The 26127-nt window shown below is 36.9% G+C and overlaps 1 protein-coding gene across 3 annotated transcripts in view; it reads right to left on the reverse strand.

The window, feature by feature from the left end:
• raph1a (Ras association (RalGDS/AF-6) and pleckstrin homology domains 1a) overlaps positions 1-26127 on the reverse strand; it is an 82375-nt gene that overhangs the window by 9645 nt on the left and 46603 nt on the right. The window contains exons 1-8 of one of the 3 annotated variants that reach the window (XM_016287287.1): positions 24431-24755; positions 16720-16839; positions 16278-16380; positions 15344-15969; positions 12816-12890; positions 7563-7640; positions 5015-5174; positions 443-564 (exon numbers count right to left, since the gene is read on the reverse strand). In XM_016287287.1, the coding sequence (XP_016142773.1) occupies positions 443-564; positions 5015-5174; positions 7563-7640; positions 12816-12890; positions 15344-15969; positions 16278-16380; positions 16720-16839 (1284 nt within the window). In that variant the 5' untranslated portion in view covers positions 24431-24755. Of the gene's footprint in view, positions 1-442; positions 565-5014; positions 5175-7562; positions 7641-12815; positions 12891-15343; positions 15970-16277; positions 16381-16719; positions 16840-24430; positions 24756-26127 lie in introns of those variants that run through there. The other 2 variants (XM_016287288.1, XM_016287290.1) reach the window with 2 other exon arrangements.

Here is a 26127-nt window from a genome sequence, read left to right on the forward strand (position 1 = left end):
CAGAACATCCATACTGAACAAACCTATATTACTGTCACTCTGAAACTCATTACATTAGATGGGCAATAAGGGACAGTTCACTCAAAACGTAAATGCTGTAATACTGAAAATTAAAGCATTATTCACTGAAAATCTTGCCTTTCAATGTTACATTCATGTATGTATTTTTGCTTAAATAAATGCAGCCTTGGTGAGCATAAGATACTACTTTACAAAAACAATTTTAAAAATGACCAACTCCAAACTTTTTAACAATAGTGTACACAATATTTAAAAATGCTATTGTAGCCTACAGAAGACTTGTATGTGAAACGTAGTGCAGAAGTTGTATGGAACCATTTTCTGCTGCTACAACAGACCTGGGCACTACTGACAGATTTGATATTACTAGTATAAGCTGTATATATACTAGCATTACCTTTAGTATTATATGTAGCATTACCTGAGGGTTCTTGAAAAGTGCATATTTCTCAATGCGTTCGATGAACATCAGTCTGTTGGTGCTGTCCCTGGTCCAGTTCAACAAGTTCTCAACCAGGTTCTCATGGTCCTCAAATATTCTCTCTGGAAAAACAAAGTGTAACCAGTATGAAGATTGTTTGCTTTTCAAAAATCAATGAGGAGAACATCTTTGGACACTTCATCCATTTACAGTTGCAGAGCACTTTCATTTCTCCTTGAAAACACATTCTGATGTATAATAAAGTGATTGTGAACTAAAGATAGGTTTAGTAGTCCATGTCAAAATCATGAAGTAAACAGGCCAACGAGATCCGATGGTCTGTAAGGAACAGTGACATTTATCCAAATTACTATAAGCCCTACTGCCACAGCCCTACTCTCTTTACAGACTATAAAGATCCCTTGGACTATTTCATGGAGGGAAAGTCCCCGAAGACATTTAGGATGAGAAAGTATGTAACAAACTGCATGCACTAGACAAATTTAAAATAGGTCAAACCTTAAAACCCACTGAGGTAAATCAAATTGATACATTAACTACAATTTCTACATGACAGCTGCAAGTTCCAGAAGTATTATTTAAATAAAACTTATTATGTATGATACATTGTATATATATATATTCATAAAGAAAGAAAGAAAGAAAAATACATTTTCTTAAACCATTTTTTGCCAAGGCAACAAGCAGGCTGTCGGAGGTATATGGTGTGAACTGAGTCTAATGTTTGCCTTGTACACTGACAAGTATCCTGTCAGACACAAGATTTATAAGTTTGGAAAGCTCTGCCTTAAACAAAAGGGACAGACTATGAGAGGCAAACCTTTAACAAATGTAAACAGTTTTTTAAAAATGATAAAAAATGAAACTAGTGAAATCACTAATCTGGCAGAGGTCCATCCATTAGGTGATTAAAGGAACTTGAGGTATTAAAAATCCCTTAAACTTCTCTTGATCCTAATATGTGACCCTGGACCACAAAATCAGTCTTAAGTCGCTGGGGTATATTTGTAGCAATAGCCAAAAATACATTGTATGGGTCAAAACTATTGATTTTTCTTTTATGCCAAAAATCATTAGGACATTAAGTAAAGATCATGTTCCATAAAGATATTTTGTAAATTTCCTACTGTAAATATATAAAAACTTAATTTTTGATTAGTAAAATGCATTGCTAAGAACTTCATTTGGACAACTTTAAACGCGATTTTCTCAATATTTAGATTTTTTTGCACCCTCAGATTCCAGATTTTCAAATAGATGTATCTCAGCCAAATATTGTCATATCCTAACAAACTTATTTATTCAGCTTTCAGATGGTGTATAAATCTCAATTTAAAAAAATTTGACCCTTGTGACTGGTTTTGTGGTCTAGGGTCACATCTGGATTAATCTTGATTCCGCCACACCTTAACAATAAATCAGTGACCTTTAACCTCAACATGCTTAACCCTCAAAAACAATGAGCCAACAAACAAACCTGCCAAAAGAGCAAAATCTGACAGTTTGACTAGGTGCTGACAGGAAGACAAAAATCGTTCAAATATCCTAACAAACTTATTTATTCAGCTTTCAGATGGTGTATAAATCTCAATTTAAAAAATTTGACCCTTGTGACTGGTTTTGTGGTCTAGGGTCACATCTGGATTAATCTTGATTCCGCCACACCTTAACAATAAATCAGTGACCTTTAACCTCAACATGCTTAACCCTCAAAAACAATGAGCCAACAAACAAACCTCCCAAAAGAGCAAAATCTGACAGTTTGACTAGGTGCTGACAGGAAGACAAAAATCGTTCAAAACAACATGAAAATTAAAAATGTTTAATGCATGAAAACGCACTTTTTTCTTTTCTCATGAATATACACGTGTGCACATCTATTTCTGGTCTCATTCAGCCAGAGGGGCAAAAACACATCATTCCTCATTATAAACTGCAACAATCCATTAACTTGCACAAAATACCTCCAGAAAAGACCTCTGCTGCTCTTTTTATTAAAGGGATTTTAGTACAGTCCATCTGGCGGATATTCTGTACCCTACCACTAGATCTCCTTGTCTTTCCCCTCTCTGCCTTTTTCTCCCTCCACTGAAAGAGCAGAGAGTGGAAAAGCTGAAGCCCTGGAGATGTAGGCTATGGCCACACGCATGATCGCTCAGGACCTACATACAGAGCAGCCCAGCACATGAGGCCTCTGACTCACACACTCATATATTAGACACGGCAAGGGAGGGGGCAGGTTCAGTTAAAGGCATATTCTACATGTAGGTTCAATAAAACTCTATCAAAAACATACCTCAGATAATACATTTGATTTGTCTTTCAAACCATAAAAACAAACCAAAAATGCTTAAATGTTTAAAACTTAAAATAGAAGTCTATGGGGCTGAAAATACATAAAAATAAAAGTATAGTCTAATAGACTATAATACTGTATTACCTACTGTTCAAAAGTTTGGGGTCAAATAAATTAATACTTTTGTATGCAAAGATGTACTCAATTGTTAAAAAGCTACAAAAATCTTTTGTTTACCATGTCAAACGCTGTTCTTTTGAACTTTCTATTCATTAAATAATCCAGGAAAAAAAGATGTGTCATTGTTTTCACAGAAATTTTAAGCAGCACAACACTGATAATAATAAGAATTGTTACTTGAGCAGCAAATCAGCATATTAGAATGATTTCTGAAGGATCATGTGACACTGAAGATTACATTTTAAAATAAAATAATAAAATATATTCAAATTATATTTTAAAATGTATTCTCAGTAGACTTACAGTCTTACTATTATGGAAGCGGTGGAAGCGGTTATAGTAATATTTACCTAGTCTAGGGCTATCCTCGCTCAGACTGCACATGATTGTATGGGATATTAAAATAAAATAATAAAATATATTCAAATTATATTTTAAAATGTATTCTCAGTAGATTTACAGTCTTACTATTATGGAAGCGGTGGAAGCGGTTATAGTAATATTTACCTTGTCTAGGGCTATCCTCGCTCAGACTGCACATGATTGTATGGGATAATCCTATTGAGATTTCAGACATAGACTTTGCTAATCTATACTCGTTGCTAATCTGCAGTGATCAAATAAATCAAATAGGACTGCTGTTATGGTTTGAAGACCAGCGGAAAATGAAAAACATGTGCATTATCATCCAGCTGTCATTGTGGTTCATCTGGGGAAAGCCTGACAACATGATTTTAATCCCTTTTTTCATTTTTCTTTATTGATTCAATCTCTCTTTGGATACTTCAGTCTCAACTGAATACTTTAGACTAGTCCGTGAAGGAATAGTCTATTATCATATGTACTCAAGTGCCACCGCTGCATGTGCACTTCCTGCCAGACCACGTCTTCGATGACGCACTGGTTTTTATAAGTCTAACGGGAAACAATTATGTTTACAATATACAAATGATATTTAAAGAGATGATATTTAAAAGTTTTGGGGTAACATTTTAGTATAGGGACCAATTCTCACTATTAAACTAGTTGCTTATTAGCATGCCTATTATTAACATATTGGCTGTTTATTAGTGCTTATAAAGCACATATTCTGCACGACCATATTCTACTTCACTAATCCTATCCAAAACCTAAACTTAACAACTACCTTACTAACTATTAATAAGCAGAGTTTATTGAGGCAAAAGTCATAGTTAATGGTTTGTTAATGGTGGGATTGGACCTTAAAATAAAGTGTGACCAGTTTTGTTTGCAATTAGCAACAAATTAGAAGTAATCATGATATCTTCATGCATACCTGTGTATTCTGCTTTGTTTGAAGAATTGTGTTGGTTAAATAATCAGTAATTATTGCTTTTGAATGGAAACTATGAATAACACTACCACTCAAAAATTTGGGGTCTGTAAAATTTTTTAAGGCGTGTCTTATGCCTCATTTATTTAATCAAAAACACAGTAAAAACAGTAATATTGTGAAACATTACAATTTAAAATAACCGTTTTCGATTAGAATCATTTTAAAATATAATTTATTCTGGGAAAAGATGAGGCTGAATTTTCAGCATCATTACTCCAGTCTTCAGTCTTCAGTGTCACATGATCCTTCAGAAATCATTCTAATCTGCTGATTTGCTGCTCAAGAAACATTTGTAATTATGAATGTTGAAAACAGTTGTGCTAAATATTTTAGCTTATTTTTTCCAACATTTTTTAATGAATATAAAAGTTCAAAAGAACGGTATTTACTTGAAACAGAAATCTTTTGAAACATTATAAATGTCTTTACTGCCACTTTTGATCAATTGAATGCACCTTTGCTGATTTAAAGTATTCATTTCTTTTGAAAAAAACCTTACTTACTCCAACATTTCTGCTAATTACTTGTGTTGCCTGTAAAACCATTCACAGAGATTTTTTTGACACTATTTGCACCAGTTTGTTGCATGTTGGTCTATTACTGTAGGACCAAATCCAGATTTACCTAGAAACATCCCGTGATTGGTCCATTTTCATGTCAATTACTGTGCAGTTCTTGGCCAGAACAAGCTAAAATCAGACAGTCTTCTGGCTCTTACCCGTCTGGAGTTCAGTGATGATTTCCACCAGAGACCAGTCCAGGCTATAACCGCAGTGGGATTTGTCCAGCAAGCTGTCCAGCACTTGACGCACCGTCTGTCTCTCATCCACCATCACAGTCTTTGAGCTTTCATCTGATAGGTGCACTCGGATAACCAACTGAGGGGAGAGACAGGGCATGACAAAAAGTTAATATGTTTGTACATCACTTGGTTGGTGCTTGCAAAAAATTCTCTCATCAGTGGGTTACATCGTGACCTGTGTTTTGTGCCATTTTATTGGGGGGTTAGGCCTTCTGAAAGCACTCCAGGCAAAAATTCACCTCAGCTCCGAGTGAAACAGCAACAACATCAACTGCTCACAAACAAGATTAAATGAAATAACCCTTCCACATCAATATCCCCATTTTAATAAGAAAAATCTCCCAGCTCAAAAAAGCCTGTGAACATATAAACCAATAGGAATCCCCTCCCTCTCTAAGACATTACACACTGACCTACATTTTACCATACGAATGGTCAAAGGCCAGTGAAAATACCAGAATTTACACATTAATCTACTATCTACTCTAATCTACTCCATTCCACATAATGTATGTCAATACCTCGATTAGATGCGAAATTAGATTTCTTTCTAACAATCAGTTCTTTCTAACTGTTCGTTAAACGCACTGATTCAACAATGAATTTCCACCATTGCCCAAAAATATCCACATACAGTATATATTTAACAGAAATGTATTAATTTATCCGATCATAATTAGGGAGATCAATATCTCAGAACACAAGGCGATGACTTCCTCCCTGAGCACTGCCATAAACCCAGCAGCTTGTTACTGTCTAAGCGCTCATTCCAGATTAATTGTGGATTTTAAGAACACATTTACAGCGATTTGACTTCAAGAGAGATTTCCGAGCAGCATTTAAAGAGACGCAAGCTCAGTTTGTGTACTGTGACAGTGACCTGACCCAGAAAACATTCCATCAGGGTTGCTGACCCACACACACATATTCAGAGAACAGACGCCGGGGGAGAGTAAGGGCATGCGGGCACACGTGTGCACACACACACACACACAGCTAATCCCTTCAATGTGTTTAAGTTGTCTTGATCATCCGGTCTTTGGCTGTTTGTATCAACACAGCCCTGTTTCACCTCCTCAGATAACAACACAGAAACCTCAGGAAGTCCTGATACAGGACATCAATCTATAACTGTACATATATCTACTTATATACATTTATACTTGCCAACATAGACTGAAACATGAAATAAATTCTAGAGAGTCTAGAGAGCAGTATTATTTTTAAAGACCAACACCAATACTTATTATTTATTATAGTATCAGATAAATGACATGACAAAATTATTAATAATATTCATTTTATGGACAGCAACTAAATAAATAGGTCACACTTTAGATTGGGGAATCATTCTCACTATTAACTATTAACTACAACTTCTGCCTCAAACTCCTAGTTTGCTGCTTATTAATAGTTAGTAAGGTAGTTGTTAAGTTAAGGTATAGGGGGTCATGCAGAATAAGGCAATTAATATGTGTTTAAGTACTAATAAACAGCCAATATGCTAGTAATATGCATGCTAATAAGCAAATAGTTAATAGTGAGAATTGATCCCTAAAGTGTTACCAATAATTATTATAAGCCATTGTAAAATAACCTATAAACACACACCTGAATTACATTGCCTGGGAGAAGCACTGTTATTTCTCATAAATGAATAATTAGTAGTAGTAGTATCAGTATTATTATTTTGTTGTTGCGGTGTGTTCATTTTATGAACTCTAGTCAGGTATATGCAGTAACCATAAGCCCCATGAAGTTGTGGTTTACAGTGATTTTAGAACGTCTAACACTCTGCATTGTGCCTAACAAATAGTAAAATAATCACTGTAAACCATGGATTTACAGGGCTTATTGTTTTATTGGAAAACAACAATACAACATAATAATACTAATACAAGTAATAATAAAAATACATCTTAATAATAATAATTATTATTAAAAAGATGTTATTATTGTTTTTATTATGAAAGAACTGCTAAGTAGAAAGTGTGAAAAAAGGTCTCACCTTTTCGGATAATTATTAGAAAACGCCAAAAAAATTATTATTAATATTTTATTAACAACAATGATAATACTAACAAATATCATTATTATTATTATTAAAGAACCATTAACCAAAGTAGAATGTGTTAATAACAGCAAACTTATTGGTCAACTGAATATCGGTCAATCTCTACTAGAGGCAACACAGCTCTTCCAAAGCCAAATTACACTAAATATTCTGTGAAAATGTGCTATTAAATCATTTCCCAGGTCCCACGGGGGCCTGATTCAGCCATGTAAGTGTGCTGCGATAACCCGCTTCCACACTACACCACATTGCACATGCTGAAGGTGTCATCTGAAAACTACTGTACAGCACAGATGTATAAGCAGTAAACATATGTGACCAGGTTTGTGTCACATGTTCAGTTAAGATATGTTTACACCTAAACAAAAAAAAAACTGCTGATCATCTCACCTTTTTAACCTGCGCTTCCTTTATCTTCTCCAGAGCTACTCGGATCTTCTCAGCTTTTTGTTTGGCAGCTTGTTCCTCCTAAATATACAGTACACATACAAACACAGTCACCACATGGAAATACATTCTGAATTATTGTAATGTTAATTATTGCTTGGAGTAACCAATTTTCTATGGTTAAACATTTGGACATTTGATAATCTATAAAACCCAGAGTGCACAACCCTCACATTTACCTGGCTTTTCCAGCAAGAAGCCATTGTAAAAAGGATTATTTTACCTTGAAGAACAATTAAAGCTTTGGTGCAAAAAAATAAAGAGGAAGGTAAAAGCTTAAAAACAAGCAGTACTATGACATATGTCGGTAAACACAATCTGAACGCTCTTCTCCTGGCATTCGCCCCATTTGATTTGATTGCAATCCCTAATACAGATTCGCCTCAACAGATTACAGAAAGTTGCTTTTCAATAGTCACATTTAGAATTATCGGTCCAGTCGAATAGAAAAATATCCCATTGTAGCAAGTCTGAAGCTGGTCCATGTCTATTCGTGACTGTTCTGGCCATCGCTGAGGTGTGCAGATCCATGCTCAGAGCAGTTTAATGTCCATGTAAGGTCAGGAAGCTGTGCGATAACTGAAGAACAAACGACTGGAATACCCCTCCAACAGCATAAATGATTCCCAGAGAGAAGCTCCTCTGCCCAAGAGCGTAAAATGCATCTACTACAAGGTGGAGGATGGGCAGAACTGGCTACACTCTACTACCTCTCGTCTACTGGCTAATCTCTCTTGCTCTCTCTCTAAAACAAAGAGATGATCCCTCCCCTTTTACTGTCAAATAGACTTCCATCAAGCCCTCCCCATCCCTGTTTCTGTGTGTGTATTTGTGTGCAATTGCTTTAGTCTGGGTTTGGGATTGTGCCAAATCAGTGTATTATCCTCTCACACTGCAGTGAATAACACACAAATACACCAGAAAACAGCCACAAAAGGGCACAGAAAAACGGACTGTAGCTACAGAATCATCCTAAAATCTGGACTCACATGCCTTCTCATTTTATCTAACAAAATGGCAAGTGAGAGAATTACAGCTCTTAACAGCCTCTTAACAGTACACATCCTCCCCTGACTAATGCCCAGCACATCAGCTATAGTAACAGTAACATGCAAATGGAATAATATTCATAGCCATGCATTTATTCTTGCTTATATTTATCAGATTTAAAAATGTCTAGCCCTCCACTGGAAGTCTATTTCACTGAAATTTCGAATAGTACAAGTAATCTATATGAACGGAGCGGTTTAATCACGGTCTTCTGACATGATTGCTTTTATGATTTAATTGAAGCCTTTATTCGCATATAAACATTGATCAATGCACATATATAAAGTACATCGAATACAGTAATTGTAAGTTCAATTGCACTTGATGAGAAAGAACAAACCTCATTCTTTTACAATGTCTTTATGAGCTTTTTGAATCTCAAGAGTTTTGGTGGAACAGACTTTCAATAGAGGAACAGAAGTCTCTCAGGTTTCATTAAAAATCTGATTTGATGATCAACAAGTTTTATGGGTTTGGAACAACATTGTGGTGAGTAAATACATCCATTTCCCAAACTGCTTTATTCTCTATAGGGTCGTGGGGGGCTGGAGCTTATCCCAACAGTTTTGGGCCAGAGGCGGGGGACGCCCTGAACGGATGGCCAGTCCATGACAGGGCTCACATAGACACACACACACACACCTACAGTACAGATCATTTTATAGTGTCTAATTCAATTATGGTGAGTAAGTCATTTTTCACTTTCATTTTTGGGTGAACTAACCATTTCATAAGTAATTGGATGAATATTTAAATAATAAAAACTCCAGAATATATGGTCTATTTTGACTAAAGTGATGATTAAAAAAAAGTGGTGTTAGCTCACGACTCGTAGACAGCATGTGGAAATGGGACATAGCTGACACAGAAACACACATATTAAAAAGAGGCCTGTCTTCAATAAGAATAGCCTCATCTGAAGATTAGAATCCAGATACTATTTCAAGTCCTCAATGTCAAAACTAAACGGCCCACTGTCTAAAAAAAAGAAAAGAAAGAAATTAAAACCTGGCTAAAACCAACAGAGAAACCAAAAATAAAGCCGATAAGCAGCAGCAGAAACTGCCCAGCAGCTGTTCTCCTGACCCGTAATTCTACATCACAAACCACCTGGCTGCAGAAACTACAATTATCTATATCGCTGAGAAATCAGGGCTTGTACAGCATCCAAGGTTTTGGGGAAATTAGGAGAGCCAGCGTAGCTTGTGTAGGGAGAGGAGAGAGAAAGACATCTCTGTGAGCAGGTGAGTGCCCTCGGGGCAGAGTTACGGTTATCAGTGACTCAAATAAACGTGGAGAGTGGGAGTATGATGAGAGACATGAACCCAGGAGCTGTAGGTGTCATGACCTCACAGACATTATGAACATCAGCATATATACGCTAGTGGTGAGTCACAAATAATCTGAACACATTTTCACAAGACTGTGATGCTTGTTTACTGAAGGATCATTTAAAACTATTCCATTAAGCGTACCAGAACTGATTATTTAAAAAAAAAAGAAATTATGTATTGTACTGAATGAGAACTGGCAACTTCATTACAAATGGGAAATTACAAATATATTTAAATACATGTAATTTAAGTTTCAATAAAAAATTTGTTTTACCATAAATACATGTCATATTTATTAATAGAAATATTAATAATAATAATACACTATAAATTAATTGTTAATTTAAAAGATTATAGGAGAAATTAATTCAAATTAACCCAAGTTCAACTAATTTAATATAATATAAATTTACTTATATTTGATAAAAAAAATTAAATCTAATACTTATTCATTTAATTGTAGTTCAAATATAATTAAGTGTCCAAAACATTACATTCAGTTCACACTTAAGTTTATACTTTTGAAGTATATTATATCCGTAATAAGTACTTTTTTCAAAAGTATGCTAAACCGTAGCGCACAAGGGTAGTGATGAACAGACAGTGCCAGAATAAGGAATGAAAATCTAGGTGATGAAACCTCCCTAGTGTAAAGCGGATTACTGGCACGTTCACTCAACTCCTCCAACCAATCAGATCCCCTCAACCGACTCCAAGCCTTGCTAATGCCGCCACAACACAAGTGACTCGCACTTTAGACAGTGTCCAAAGCAAAACAGCAAAGAACAACACAAGGAGTGACAATGCAACTTAAAGAGATTTTCAACAGATGCATTTGGAGTTACTAAAACTAGACTGCTACTGTACTAAATCTGAGATCTCCAGTGAATGGTTTAACCAACCCAATTTCACAAGAAAATGGAACTATTTTACAACATCCTGATTTTGTATGAATTTTTACTACTTTAGAAATAAAGAAAGCATGAAGTTCCAGGCTTAAACATAACTGTCCATCGAACATATGCAGATCACATGAAAATGAATGAAACTGCGTATATTTCCAAATTTGACCAAAATTAGTCGAAATGTAAATTAGTAATAAATTGCCATAAGACTGTGTTGGATTTAACACACTCTGAATTTGGGTCTGGGGCACTGGTCCGGCTACTGTTGGTCTATAGGCCACAGTAGAGTTTAACAAGATGAGCTGACCGGTGCGAAGAAAGCTTAAGACTCATCCTAAACAGTTTAACGGAGGTTTGATGTTAAACTGTTTTTGTTGTGTAGGAAAGGCCTCAAAAAAAAAAGACAAAAAACAAACACTGGTTGAATGTGGCGGACAATTGTCTGTGAGGAAGCAAAACACTTTTGTGTGGGACTGCAGCCTGCTGTTTCTGGTGAAACTCGATCGCTTCCTAGAATCCATCTGTTGGGCTGATCATTATGTCACTCAGTACCTTGCGGGTCCGTCTGCCACCTGTCCACAGCTAACCGATCTGGGGCTGCACCTCTCTAATGAACAGGTACATACAAACCCGGAGGGAGCATACAGTCATCACTTACAGTCATTATCACAGATGTCGTGTTACATAAGCAGTGACGAAACTAAGTTTCCTTACATAATAACAAGCAATGAAACTCATCTAATGGCAATTACAAATAATCCATGTCCAGTTTTCAACTTCTTGTTCTAATATGACAAGTTTAATATTGTTCTGTTGAACTCAAATGTCCAAATGTTTAACCTCTAAATGGAATGAGCTCCCCGAAATCCTTTACATATCTTCCTACATATTTAATGATTTGATTGGGACATGCGGTCCTGAAGAGCTGCCAAAACCAAACTCAAACTTAAAATGCAATTAAAACATGCATGAACACGCTCTTCAGGCATATTTTAAGTCAATAGTCATAGTGCAAAACAATTTGTTTTTAAGTGGACGTCTCAGATGCTACAGAACCCATGAGGGAACATGGCGATGAAAACAATATGAGATGAGAAGAAACATTTTATTGCAATTCTTTTGCATTCCTCCAAGAATATTTGTGTTTCGCTTACAAAACTATAACATTCTCTCATTAAGGAATTGTGTTAATGCAAAAGCATTAAAATAAAAATGTTATTCCCATCTCATGGAATTTTCTCTAACCAATTATTTTGATTGTACGCAAAAGTAAATACCAAAATAAAGGATGAAAAATGGGGTTATTCACACCAGGAAGAACATGCAGGACAAGATTTCAAAATTAAAACAATGCATCCTCTTTACACCAACTCTGACCTCTCTTTTGAAGGTTCATGATTATTTTATCAATTGTGTTGGTTACCTGTCAGACTTGGTGTAAACAGGACCTAAATTGTAGTGCACTATAACTACATCAACAATACATAAATTGAGAGTTTGAGTTAATAGAGGCCTGTACATTCCTGTTTTGTTATGGAACAACACAAACATCGTAGGTGATGTGAAGTATCCATGCACAACGCTCAGCGTCAACCATATATTCTGATACTGCTGATGTCCTTTGATATATTGAATTGACTGGCTACAGACGAGGAATCAGCATGACGCAGGAGGTGGGGAGATGGTAAAGGTCAGTATGAATTAACCAAAAAAATACTGAGGTATAAGGAACAAGGTTAGAGAAATTATACAAAGTTGTATTTCGTTAAAAGAGCTTCATTATGTCTAATACCAAGACACATAATGAAAGAAAAATGGATGAAAATGAATCATGCTGGCATGCACAGAGGGGTTAGGAAGCCACTAGGAGAAACTCAATGCATCCAGAGGTGGAAAGAGGGCGTCACCTTGGTCAGCAAGTGAGAGGGCTTTCCTGCAATGCTTTTCAGAATGAGAGAGGTCTCCCTGTCCAGATACGAGTGCTTTGTGCAGAGAGAGGAGAAACAAGAGTCATTAGTGCTTTGATTAATAAACATTAAGGATTTTTCATAGTGTGAAAGCACAGGGGAAAATTGTGAGCAATAATCACTGAAACTAAAAAGATGTCCTAAAAATGTCCTATCCAAAACTGTTCAATTTCACATTTCAAATGGCTCAAATAATTTTTAAAATGGCACTTTTAAAGACCTTACTAGTGTGATTTCCAAGGATAATCAGTAATGATCATGTTTTGTTTTTAATCGCAAATGTGTGGTCGCTGTCATTCGTTTATTAAGTGCCATTTAATTAGAGGTGTTTATCTATCATCAATCATCTGTAGGTGAATCGTGTTTATCAGTAAAGATCCGTGGGATAGGATAGATTAGCGAAATCCCTCCGCAACAATCTGCCCTGTAAGACTATTCCTCTGAATAAATCGAAGGAAGCATGCAGACAGCTTTAAATATCAGTGGTCTGTGTGCCTTCTTAAATCATTTCATCTGTGACCACAAACTCATTCCATTAGCAGGCTGGTTCACATTAACCAACACGGTTAACATACTAATTTAACAAAACCAAACAAGTTGGTGTTTGGGGCAATGCGAAAAGCCTTAACTAAAAGAAATGGTCTGTGACTGTCACGCACATGATTCATGATGGCCTTCAATTCATTTAAGAAAGAAAATTTAACTAATAACTGATGCATTTAAGAAATCTGCATTTGTTTAGCTGTACCCACAATGGGTTGAAAGTTTGACCATTAAATATTTGGGTTAGATCCAACTCAATACCACAACTAAATATAATCCAAACTATAGCAAAATCACTTGTGTGTGTAATTAAGTCTGAAGTAAGGGTAAAAGCTGCTTTTATTCGGTCTTTCACTCAGGGACAGAAGCAGTGCTCAGCTTAATGCTTAATCTGCTCTGCTAGAGGCCTGATGAACTGACCGAAGGAAACCGAGGGAGCTGTCTACATGGGCAGCATTTTAAGCGCTTTAGACCTGAAGGCTGTTCCAACAGGCACCCTGAACACAATGATATTCAAAGGCCCCATGACAAGTTTTTCATTATTTACTGGATTAAATGTAAGGATTTTTAAAAACATTTTCTCACCCTTTCGGTCCCACTTTATATTAAGTGGCCTTAACTACTATGTACTTACATTTAAATTAATCATTTGATACAATGCACTTACGGTGTACATGTTTTTTCATTGCACTTATATTAAAAAAAAAAAACGGCAATTACATCTGTAATTAATTTCTGTAATTACATTTATAATTACACTGTTGACCCATCCCTTACACCTTTACCCACCCTTAAACTTACTCATACCACCAAACCTGTGCCTAACCTTACCCGTATCCCGCCTCAATAGCAGCAAAAGTATGAACACAATACATTGTACTTATTTTTTGATGTAAGTACAAGGCCACTTAATCTAAAGTGGGACCTTGAGGTTTAATAAAATAAGAATTTATTCTTCTATGTCTAAATCACACAAAAGTACATTGGTACATATATAGGTTTTCCAAACCCCAGGTTCCTCGAAGGAATTAAAAAGAAAAAATATATATTGTTGAAGAGGTGAATTAAAATAAGAAATATCTTGATTTTTAGTTGTTTGGTTTTGTTTTAAAGGGTTAGTTTACCCCAAAATGAAAATCCTGTCCTTAATTAGTCACCCTCATGTCGTTTCAAACCTCCGCTCATCTTCGGAACACAAATTAAGATATTTTTGATGAAATCGGACAGCTGCATAGACAGCAACACAACTGAAAACACATGTGCACACTTTCTCCGGAACGATATCAATGTAAACAGCGTTGTTTATGTTCAGGAGAAAGCGCGCACATGCATCGTGGTGCTCTCCAAAATGGCAGAAGATCGTAATTTGGGGGAGAAGAATTGTTGAATAAAGTTGTTATTTTTGTTTTCTGTGCACACAAAAAGTATTCTCATAGCTTCGCAAAATAGAAGTTGAGCCACTGATGTCACATGGACTGTTTTACCAATGTCCTTACTATGTTTCTGGGTCTGGGAACATTTCAGTTGCGTTGGTGTCTATGGAAGGTCAGAAAGCTCTCAGATTTCATCAAAAATATCTTAATTTGTGTTCCGAAGATGAGCGGAGGTTTGAAACGACATGAGGGTGACTAATTAAGGACAGGATTTTCATTTTGGGGTAAACTAACCCTTTAATACTTGTTTTGTCTTATTTCAAATTATTTTAAGTAACCTAAAGGCCATCTTGGAAGTTTGCTCAAAGCCCCTATCGGGCCCTGGCCCCCTGGTTGAGACCCATGGCCTTATAAAATCTCTTTTTTTTAGACAAACTCTAAGGCATGTTGCATGTGCCCTTCAAAGATAATGCATTACTTCAAGCTTGGTCAAAAAAATCCATCCAAGATGTCGGATAATATGAGATAACAACAATACAAAGCACTGTTTACCTCTGAACTCGGCTGGTCCTGTCTGTCCTGCAACCCGTCCTGATCAGACTTGGGTTTTTCAATGTCAAGCGAGTCCATGCTGGATGCAGAGGCCGAGTTAATGCTAGAGCGAGAGGAATGGACAAAGGACCGCACCTCATGCTCGGTGACCGTACCCACCGACCCCGTCCTGCGATGATGATGATGGGAGGTCGGTCGCCGCACGGTCGAGGAAGAGTACGGTGCTGAGACTGTAGAGCCGAAGGATGTGGAGCTCTGCCTGGCTGCTTCATCCATGCTTTGGGAGGCTTTTTCCAGCTGGGCTGTGATGTCATCCAGAGAGAAATTGGATGCTAGCGGGGGTCTGCTGCTGGAGCTGCCCACCCTGACGGTAGAGGCGGGGGAGGCGCGGGTACTGCTGCTGGTGCTGCCGCCACTGCTGCTCGCCCCTCCACTGCTGCTGCCCGTGTGCTTGGTGCTGTGACTTCGTCCAGCCGGGGGCTTCTGACGAACTTTGGTGTCCCCTGTCAGGCCAAGGCGAGAGGAAGTTCTGCTAGGCTTACCGATGGTGCTGAGCTCCTGCTCGATGGAGCAGAGGTCCGCCATCAGAGCATCCAGATCCACTGCGTCACTCTGGTTCAGAGCCTCTGTGAGGAAACAAATGTACACACACAAGCAAGTGTAAACAAATCAGCTTTAAGCATGTCAAATATTTACTGAACATATGTCTCAAGAGCCTTGTGTTCCATGAAGTCATAATAATTTTTATTGCAAACAATATATAATTATCCTTATGGAGTCATAATGAATTTATAATGCACAGTCCTCAGTTACATGAATAATTTTGCAATCTATAGCCCCCATCTGAGGTTATAATGATATTAGAATATGATAATATAATATTGTGGATAATAATCAAATATATTGTGATGTAGAGTGTATAATGTGGCCTCACCGTTGATATTATAAATGGAGAAGCGGTATGCCATGTTGGCCATGTTTGTCTCTTGTCTGAGAGGTGCTTTCTGCACCTTCTCCGGTCTCCCGTCATCTAGACTCTAAAGACAGCAAAACAGATAAACAAAGAGTGGTGAGACTACACATATACAGTAGATTCAGCTGTGTCAGTACTGTAAATAACACTGTAGAGGGATTTCAGGACTATCTGATTAATTTAGAAAAATATAGATTATCAGTGATGACATTCATACTTAATACCTTTTGTTGCATAACATTACAAACTAATAAAATAAGCTTTAATAGTAAATTGAAATGCATCTATGAACAGACACTGAGGTTGCATGAGGACACTGCACAAAACGGAATTGAATGACTGACCACAAACCTAATCTACACTGACAACCATGAGATTATTACACAAATGTACTGGTTATCACCTTTGTCAGTTTGTCCAGCTCTCCCAGCCATGCTCCAAACATTTTGTCCAGGTCCTGGTCCTCTTTATCGCTGTCCTCCTCTGCAGCGTGATCCAGCTCGTCATCTGAAAACTGCTCCATCTGAAACAGGAAAAGTGAAGGACTACTCAGAATTCATGGGAAAATGTGACTTTTTACAGATTTTAAACTTTTAAAATGGAACAACCTTTAAAAAGGTAAAAAAAAATCTAAATTAGCCATTTAAGTTTAATACTTAACATTAAAACGTTAAGTAACCTAACCTCAAATATAAGCTAAATTTGCATGTTTACTGCAAAAAACAGTATGACAGACTCTAGCATTCAAAAATTAAATATTCAGTGAAGACAATTTAAAAGTGTCAGTAAAGACATTAATAATGATACAAAACATTTTATTTTCAAATAAATGCTGTTCTTCAGAATTTTTACTGTATTTTTGATTAAATAAATGCAGCTTTAGTGAGCATAAGAGACTTCAAAAAACATTTAAATATCTTAAAAGGTAGCATAATTGTGACTAAATTCAAATTTTAGTTGTACATGTTTCAGAAGAAAAGGAACTAAAAGTGCTGTCAATCAATACAAATGTCAATTGACACTCATAAATTTGACATATGAACCTCACAACATGCTGCTTTCTTTGAGCTCTAATGCACATGCATTACTAAGACCTCGGATTTCATGATCAGCCACTAACCTGAAATTTCAAATCACACACTGCCTTCTAGTGGCCACAAAGACACACAAAAAATTCTGTCATGATAATGCACGACAGAGGCTGCACAAACTAATGTTACCGATGATGGCCAATGTTGTCACTATTGTAAATTATGAAGTGCTTATGTAACATCATAGACCCATTTCTTCTTTGTACTCTGCGTTCAAAGCATAAAAGATTTATAGATAACAAGAATCCCATCCTGTAGAATCTAACACTACGCAGGACAGATGGAGACCTGGTGTGTGTGATGCACACATCTGTATATATCAGTGTCTTATCATCAGTGTTTATATCAGATGGTTTGGAAATCATCCTATTCAGTTGTAAATGGTTTTGGCAAGCTTAGCAGCAACACTTTTCAATCGCTGTTAAAACACAGAGCCATTACCGCTCTCCAGCGTCTAATGTTTCTGTACCACACATCAACCCTCTCAAACACTCTCATAAGTGGTTTGAAGTTTATGTACTAGCCAATGAACAAAATAAGCACTGTTACACTGTGCATAACAGAATGGGAATAATCCTCTTACGTTATTAAAATTCTTCTCAGGTACTTTGGTCTGAAAATATCCTGTCACTGGTGAGGAAACCTCGTGAACAGACTGTACCAGGCCATAGAAATCTCCACCGTAACCAACCATGTTACGGAAAAACTAGACATGGGCTATTTACAGTAGTTGTTGGAACAGTTGCCAAGCCAGTCATTCTGAAGCCAACATTCCGTAGGTTATGTACGATACGCGGGGGGTCATTTGCAATCTGGCAACCCTGTAATTGTGGGTAAGTCCTTCTCAAACATGCAGAAGGAAACTGGGCAGTGGGATGATAAAGTGCTAGCCAGATGTTACAGAGTTTAGATCTTCATCAGAACAGCCGGCAGGATCATTAGAGATGGAGACCAGAGACCACCGCAAATATCTTAAACACACCAGCACAGCTGAAGCATTATCAACATCACTACAGTACATGTCCAATGACCACTTTTACAAAATCCACTGTTTTATGATTCCATCACTGTACAGTGATTGTATCACAAATTATAATCCCATGGTATTTTGATATCCACTATACCATTCAATGTGACCCTTATGCTCCCCAAGAATGCATATATTTTATAAAAAATAATGACTGAAAAAATGACTTTTCTATTTGAATTTATTTAAAAATGTAATTTATTTCTGTGATGCAAAGCTGAATTTTCAGCATTACTCTAGTCTCCATGGTCACACGATCCTTTAGAAATCATTCTAATATTCTGATTTGCTGTTCAAGATGCATGTATTTTTTCAATGTCAATTTTTGCTGCTTAATATTTTAGTGTAAACCTATTTTTTCAGGATTATTTGCTGAATAGAGAGTTCAAAAGAACAGCATTTATTTGAAATAGGAATCCATTATAAATGTCTTCACTGTCAATTGTATCCTTGATGAACTAAGTATTAATTTCTTTAAAAAAAAAAATCTTACTGACCCCATATTTTTGAATGGTGCCATATACTATGGTACTGATTTATTACCATATTCATCGGCTCATGGGGATTGGGGTTCGAACCCGGCTTGGTTTAAATCCCAACCCTCTCACTTTCCTGTCTGTCATTACTTTTTCGTAAATACAGGCTAAAAAGCCCCCCAAATGTCTCATCTATAGAGTAATTGGTTCATTCTAAACATGTCAGTCTCAAGTTTCTGGAAAGTTTTTCGGATTCAGATTCCACTTCTCACACATTCTCTTGGCTCGTCTCCTCGGCCCAGATCTTCCGAGCTTTATCAGCAATTGTTTATGTTTGATCCGAGGAGAGAGAGTGAAACCAGGGAGAGAATTAAAGGGAAGCGTTTCGAGGAGCTGTGCTACAATTAGCTCCCTGCGGTTAGCAGCCCTGTGATTTGGGCCTGGACTGGCAGGCCTGGGGCGTAGGCCGCTACAGACACTCAAACTGTGCTCGGAAAGGTCCCTGCTGACACATACTGGCCCGTGTATAAGAGCGCGCGAGTATGTGTGTGTGTGTGTGTGTACATGTGACAACAACATCATCATCACCAGAAGGCCTGCAATCACACGTGCTGTGAAGTCATACCACGGTAGTCTAGTCTAATAGATGCTGGACCGGACTGCTTGGCTCGCACCTTCTCAGTTTTATGCAGCATCCGTCTGGAGAGACAGCGGCCACGTGCAGCATCAAGCCTGCCGAGGAGGCATCTGTTTCACATCACTGCCTTACACATTCCACACACAGCAAGCTCTTCGCTCAGATGGAGGAAAGCAGGCGCTCCTGTTGCCTCCTACACAGGAGTGTTAATACTTTATACCTAATACTTAATTAGTACAGCAACATGTGTCCTACCAACACTGCCACACTCTTGCTGTGTCCACATTCTGTGCGTTTTCTGAATCCTACTTCAGATCCCTACTGACATAATTATCATCAAAGTTGATTTTAAAACAAGCCACTGCATGTGCACCATTACCTTCATGTGTCAGCTTGGAAACGATGATTTCTGGGTGCTATACTATTTTCCGGAAAAGAAGTCACAGTGGGGCAAAAGTGCATTATTAAAAGAAAAAAAATGGTAAGTTGCATTGGTGCCTTAAAAACATAACTAAATACATTTATTTCATGCCAAGTATACTACAAATACATTTATATACATATATGTACTTAATAAAAATACCCTGCAGTTGTACTTTTAGTATCCTAAACTGGTATAATTAAAGTCTGCTAAATTAAACTAATTTTGCACTTAATGCACTTTAATTGTGCAGAAGTACTGCTGAAGTCCAACTAAGGATATACTGAAGTATATTTGATTGTGCTAAAGTGAAAAGTATACTTTAGGTACACTTTAAATATCTTGCATTTAAAGTGTACTTTAAAGGGGTCATATGATGCTTTTTTAAAGATCATTATTTTGTGTATTTGGTGTAACAGAATATGTTGACATGCTTTAATGTTCAAAAAACCCATTATTTTTCAAATACTGTACATTATTGTAGGTCCTCTATGCCCCGCCTCTCTCAAACGCTTCGTTTTCTACAAAGTCCCTCCTTCCGACAAGCGCAGTCTGCTCTGATTGGCCAGCTGACCCAGTGCATTGTGATTGGCGGAACACCGCAAGCACTCGTCAGAAATGTAACGACCCTTACCATAATCGCGAGCTTCATCTTTCAAAATAAATGTAAAGACAGTAAATAATGTCATTAGTTTTACCATTAGTTCAAGCCCGAAAGGGCAACAGAGTCGTGTGACAGACACAGTGATGAAGCTGGTATGTGTTTCCAGTACACAAGCCACGGTTAAGACAGCTGACTCCACTGTGATGTGACCCTGTCTCTCTCTCTCACACACACACACGATGTGCAAAACTCCGCATTTGAACAGTCAATAGCAAATACTTCAACTAATAACAAAACATACTTACAGAAGCTGATTCCGAAGCGCCAGATTGTCATAGCAAAGTCAGAATTACCTCCTCTCCTAGGTTCACGAAACGGTCGTCCATAAAATGCATTGCTGTTCTGTTGTAAGTAATCTTAAAGATTCCTAAATGCATGTACTTTCGGAAGGGCAAATAAAGTGCTTTTGCTTTTCGCCTAGAAACACACAGCATCTCCCTGACATGCTGCTTCAACACTAACTGCGGTTACTGAAACCACGCCTTCTTTCTTTGCGTGCACATTTGGGCGGCATTATGCAAATATTTCCACATAGTGAGGTAGATATGTGGGGGCGTGTTAGAACGAGCCGTTTTACGGGGGCGTGGCAGAGTCTTAACTTTGATAAAGAATATCTCTTTTGGACTTTAGTCTTTGCAACTTCAGTGATCTTATCTATGCACAATCAGCTTGTTGCACTCCAAAGAGAAAGGAAAACTTGAAATCGCATCATATGACCCCTTTAAATAAAGTCTAATTATAATTTTTATATCAGCAAGTCTCAAGTGATATGTCAGAATAGATTTGAACTATACTCAGTATGAAATAAATGTATTTGAAATATATTACTGTTTTACTAGGGTGTACATGTATATAACAAACACTCTAAATGTATTTTAGTTCCTGTCACTCTGCAAAAAAATCCTATAAATGTATCAGTATTCAGAATGAAACAGGAATGAAAAATGAGCCATTCATTATAAACAAAATATATTATAAACACCAAGTCTACACAATATTATTTCAAGCAAAACTGAAACTACTGGCATGTGGGAATGCTGTATAAATAAACTTGGGCTCCTCTCACATTCAGAACAAATCCAAATGTGTGCATATTGTGGAAGTTTTGCATGCTTGATGTTAATTTCTAAATTTGTAAAACTTGCAAACATATTTAGCTCATCTAGCATGTTTTTGTAAGTGGGAAAAAATGAAAATAAGCAATTATGATGATCGGCAGTTTTGAAGTTACACCTCATTTAAATTTTTACTGATAACAAATCATAAGCAGCAAAGGAAACATTAAATCTGAGGGCATGTAGCTGTGTATGTGTGTAGGAGGACAGTCTAATGTGAACAGGAAGTATGCAGAAAAATTACAACTAAAAATTCATTCTCCCCATTAGACTCAGTGCCATCACCAGAAACATTGTTTCAACTAATTAAACTAAACTAATATAATATCATTTTATGTAATATTATATTTTAAAACTAATGTTTCCTCTACACTGCTCATAAACATTACAACTTAGATTCCTGTGATAGCCTGTATTTTCAGACAATCAGTCTTTCCCATGATCCCAACTTCATGCTGTTTGCAAATGGACAACAACTGTGTGATTTGTGCTTCCCACTGCCTGACCTTACAATCTTTAAACTCTGGGCCAGAGGTCAGTAGAGTGCAATGGAACAAGCTCAAATTCGCCCATGGAACCCTGATGTCTGGCAAAACTCTTAAAAAGAGAATGATAAAGACACCACACATTAATTTATGCCATTACCAAGCCCAATAGTCACAGCATCATTAATGTGATTTAAAGTGCATTGGTGGGCTGTGTGGGCCTATCAGAGGCATTAAGTTCAGAGTTAGTCTGCCTTCATGCAGCATGTTAAAAATGGATGCAAGCAGGCTTTGAAGTGGGGTCGTGACCACTGTAGATTCTTCACACAACACATGGTGGGTCTCATATAATGAAAGTGTGTTTGTTATTGATGGGAGCATGGTAAAGCTCAGAAAACACAGATAGACTAATGCAAACCACAGACCCAAGCATCACCACAATCATCACCTGTGAGTGCATCAAATGACTCTACATATTTCAAACATGAGTCAACAAAACAGGTTATATTAAATGGGCATGATTCAACATGTAAATTACACTATTTAAAACGTTTGGAAATTTCAAAATCAGCCAATAAAATAATTTCTAAAGGATCATGTGACACTGAAGTAATCACTGCTGAAAATTCAGCTTTGCCATCACAGGAATAAATTATATTTTGACATATATTATAGTATAAAAGTGTTATTTTAGATTGTAATAATATTTTACAATATTACTGTATTTACTGTATTTTTCATCAAATAAATGGAGCCTTGGTGGACATGAGACTTTTTTCAAAAACATTTTAATTTAAACAAATCTTACTGAACCCATACGTCTGAATGGTAGTGTATACAGTAGTCCTGTTTCAGCCAGTACCCACAATTCCATGACCAGAACACAAAAATTGATCAATAAAAGGGCAAAAAACAAACAAACAAAACAACTATTTGAATCAATATATGAATCAAAATAAAATCAGCATTAATTTATACAAAAATATTATTCATCTTAAGAGCCATAAGCAAAAATGTGTTGCCATGTTTGTTTGTTGCAATTAGTCAGTACTACCCTGCACCCTTCACACAGAGTGTTCTGTCTTTCTCAGAGAGTGGGGAATAGTGATACTCACTTTCAAGTGGAATTTCCCAATAATGTTATTTAACTAAGAGCATTCCTCTGAAATCATCACATGACCTTGTGTGACATCTTGCGGCAACGCATTAAAGCATCCAATTATACACCAACATCCAAGTCAGTTTCCTGAAATCTCGATTTGGAAGCAGAAATATGATCTGATGTATGAAAACTCACAGTCTTGGAAGGAACTGTAGACACGTGGCTCAATCTAAGCAGTTCTTGCACTTCTGCATACATGCCAACCTTATCCAACCCCAACTACTGAAACAATGAGCGAGTACAGATGAGATTTACATGAGGAGCTAAATGGAAAAAGAAAGAAAACATTGGAGGGAGGCAACTAAAGGACAGGTACAGGAACTGCCAAAAGCTAATAGGACTGTAATTTTGAAAATAACAAATCTAAACCATGGACTGAGCAGAGTCATGTAAAAATATACAGTTACCATCAAGTGTGTATAAATCTGATTGCATATTCCTTTAGAAATGTTGAAGTTCTTCAACTCTCTTTTTGAAAACTTTTATAAAACACTGGAACTGATGGCATTAAACACCTAGAAAAAGATTCTGGAGTGAACAGAAATAAGCGGTAAATGCTACAATGGCTTATGCCCACTTACCTGGCTTTCAGAAGATCAGTTAGAACTTGCGGGCTAACTTTACATCACCTAATAAATATTCATGAGCCAAACTGATGGCTTATCTCAAATATCCCCTCACTTTTCTGTTCTTAAACCCTGTCAGACACGTTATGGAAGTAGAAAAACTATAATCAGTGCATTTAGAGAGTAGTTTCCATTCGCAAGTCCAACATTCATCTGAAACAGACGTGGTTTATTCCAAAAGCTCAGAGCTTTGTGGCCTTGGGGGCTGCTTCAGTTTGCAGATCTCTGGTTTATTCACCCCAACTTCAGGAGCAATAAAGATACAGAGGGGGGTTTGGTTTGTTGTTGGGCTTAAGTACAGTAACCCTATGCTGACTGGGCATTATTACAAAGCAGCATCCACGTTCCATGTGGAGCATGAGTGGAAACGTTCCTCCAAACACACCACCAACTCAAGTCCAGTCACTCACAGTAAAAGTTGCATTGAGGAGCGTTTTCCCACGACTACGGTACAGCTGTCATCCTCAAGGATGGGTGACTCGGGACACGACCGCAGTAAGCTCCTCGCACGAGGCACGTTCCAGCTGAGCTGTGGTGAGGATACCAGCAGAACGTCAGGGCAGAAAGAAACAGCTTCAAATAAGATCCAGATTTTCCTTCATTCCCTCTGCCTTCACCTCGAGGAGAAAAACAAATGTACTCGTGGTGAGGACGAGCTGGCCTCAGTCGCCGTAGGAAAAAACGAAAATGAATCAACAAGAGAGTCCAACTCTCAGTTTAGTATTCCAGATGTGAGCGAGGGAGCATGGAAACACACAAACATAACACATTCTCTCGCTTGCGTATGAAACCACATGCAAAAATAGACCGAAAACCATCAAAACGGGGGGCAAAACTATCTGCGAGTAGGCTCTTTATAAATGTTCAAAACAAAATAAAGAAAGAATAAGCAGGTGGAGAGATAATAAGCGGAAAAGAAGGGAGTTTTATCTCTTTTCAGTATCAAAGGGAGGTCCCTTGGTAAGCCACTGTGTGTGGACACCACACACACACCCGCATCTCTCTCTATCTAGACAGGGACCAAAATAGCAAAACAAATCTTCAGAGAGGTTTGTGGTTCTCATGGATAAATAAAAGCAAGTGACAGCACTATAAAGGTCATAGCCAGAGATCTAAGATAAGCTGACTAAATAAACATTGTATAACATTCCCAAATCCCCAAAAGAACATTTGTAGCAGGGTCAATGACAAATAAAAGTGTCCATAACAAAGAAAAGGATATTAGTCACGTGTGTCAAATTCTCAGTTACATATGGTTCTGAAAAAAAATTCAATGACTAAATTAAAAAAATAAATACTTCACATGGTTTAACCATGAAGTACACTTCATATACATCACAGTATACATTAAATATACATTTAAACATTTTTAAAGTGTGCGTATGCGTGACTCTGATATGCATGTATAAAATTATATGACATTGTCAGAAACTTACTGCCCTTGAACAGTGTTGTATTGTTGACTGAAACTGAAACTAAAACGATTAATGATCTTTCATAAATTGAAATAAAGCTGGAATAATATATAAATATTAAATGAAAGCATGAAACATATTACATAAAACAAATGAAAAAATACTTGGCATCTGAAATAAATACATTTAAGTTGAAGTGCTGCAATTATGAAAACTAAAAAAAAATAGAACTGAAATAATTACAATTATTATTAAAGTTATATAGAAATAGATAACGTCATGAGGGTCTGCTAGGGGTTCTCTATATAGTAATCTTCTGTTTTCATTTACTTCATTGGTCACACCACATGACTTTGATTTAGTGGATAAAGGTTATTTAAATATTAAGTAGTGGCGCAGTTTTCTTAAAATCCATTTTCCCCTAAGATATAATAAATGATTATGGCCAAACTACTATGAAAATGTTTCCTTTCTTCTAATAAGCCTTTTCCTCCTTTATTCTGACAGTTGTATCATCCTGACATATTTTACTTTATGTCCCCGAAAATATCAGAATGCAATTCACTTAAAACATGCTCATCATAGAAGACTTATTTTCAACTCGCTGTATGTATGACATTTTTACAGAATTTATAAAAAAGTAAACAGATTTAGGTGAAAAAAACATCACATAACAAATGAAACCAGACGTA

The sequence above is a fragment of the Sinocyclocheilus grahami genome, unplaced genomic scaffold (assembly GCF_001515645.1).
Source record: "Sinocyclocheilus grahami isolate Dianchi unplaced genomic scaffold, SAMN03320097.WGS_v1.1 scaffold220.1, whole genome shotgun sequence".
NCBI classification, from domain to species: domain Eukaryota; kingdom Metazoa; phylum Chordata; class Actinopteri; order Cypriniformes; family Cyprinidae; genus Sinocyclocheilus; species Sinocyclocheilus grahami.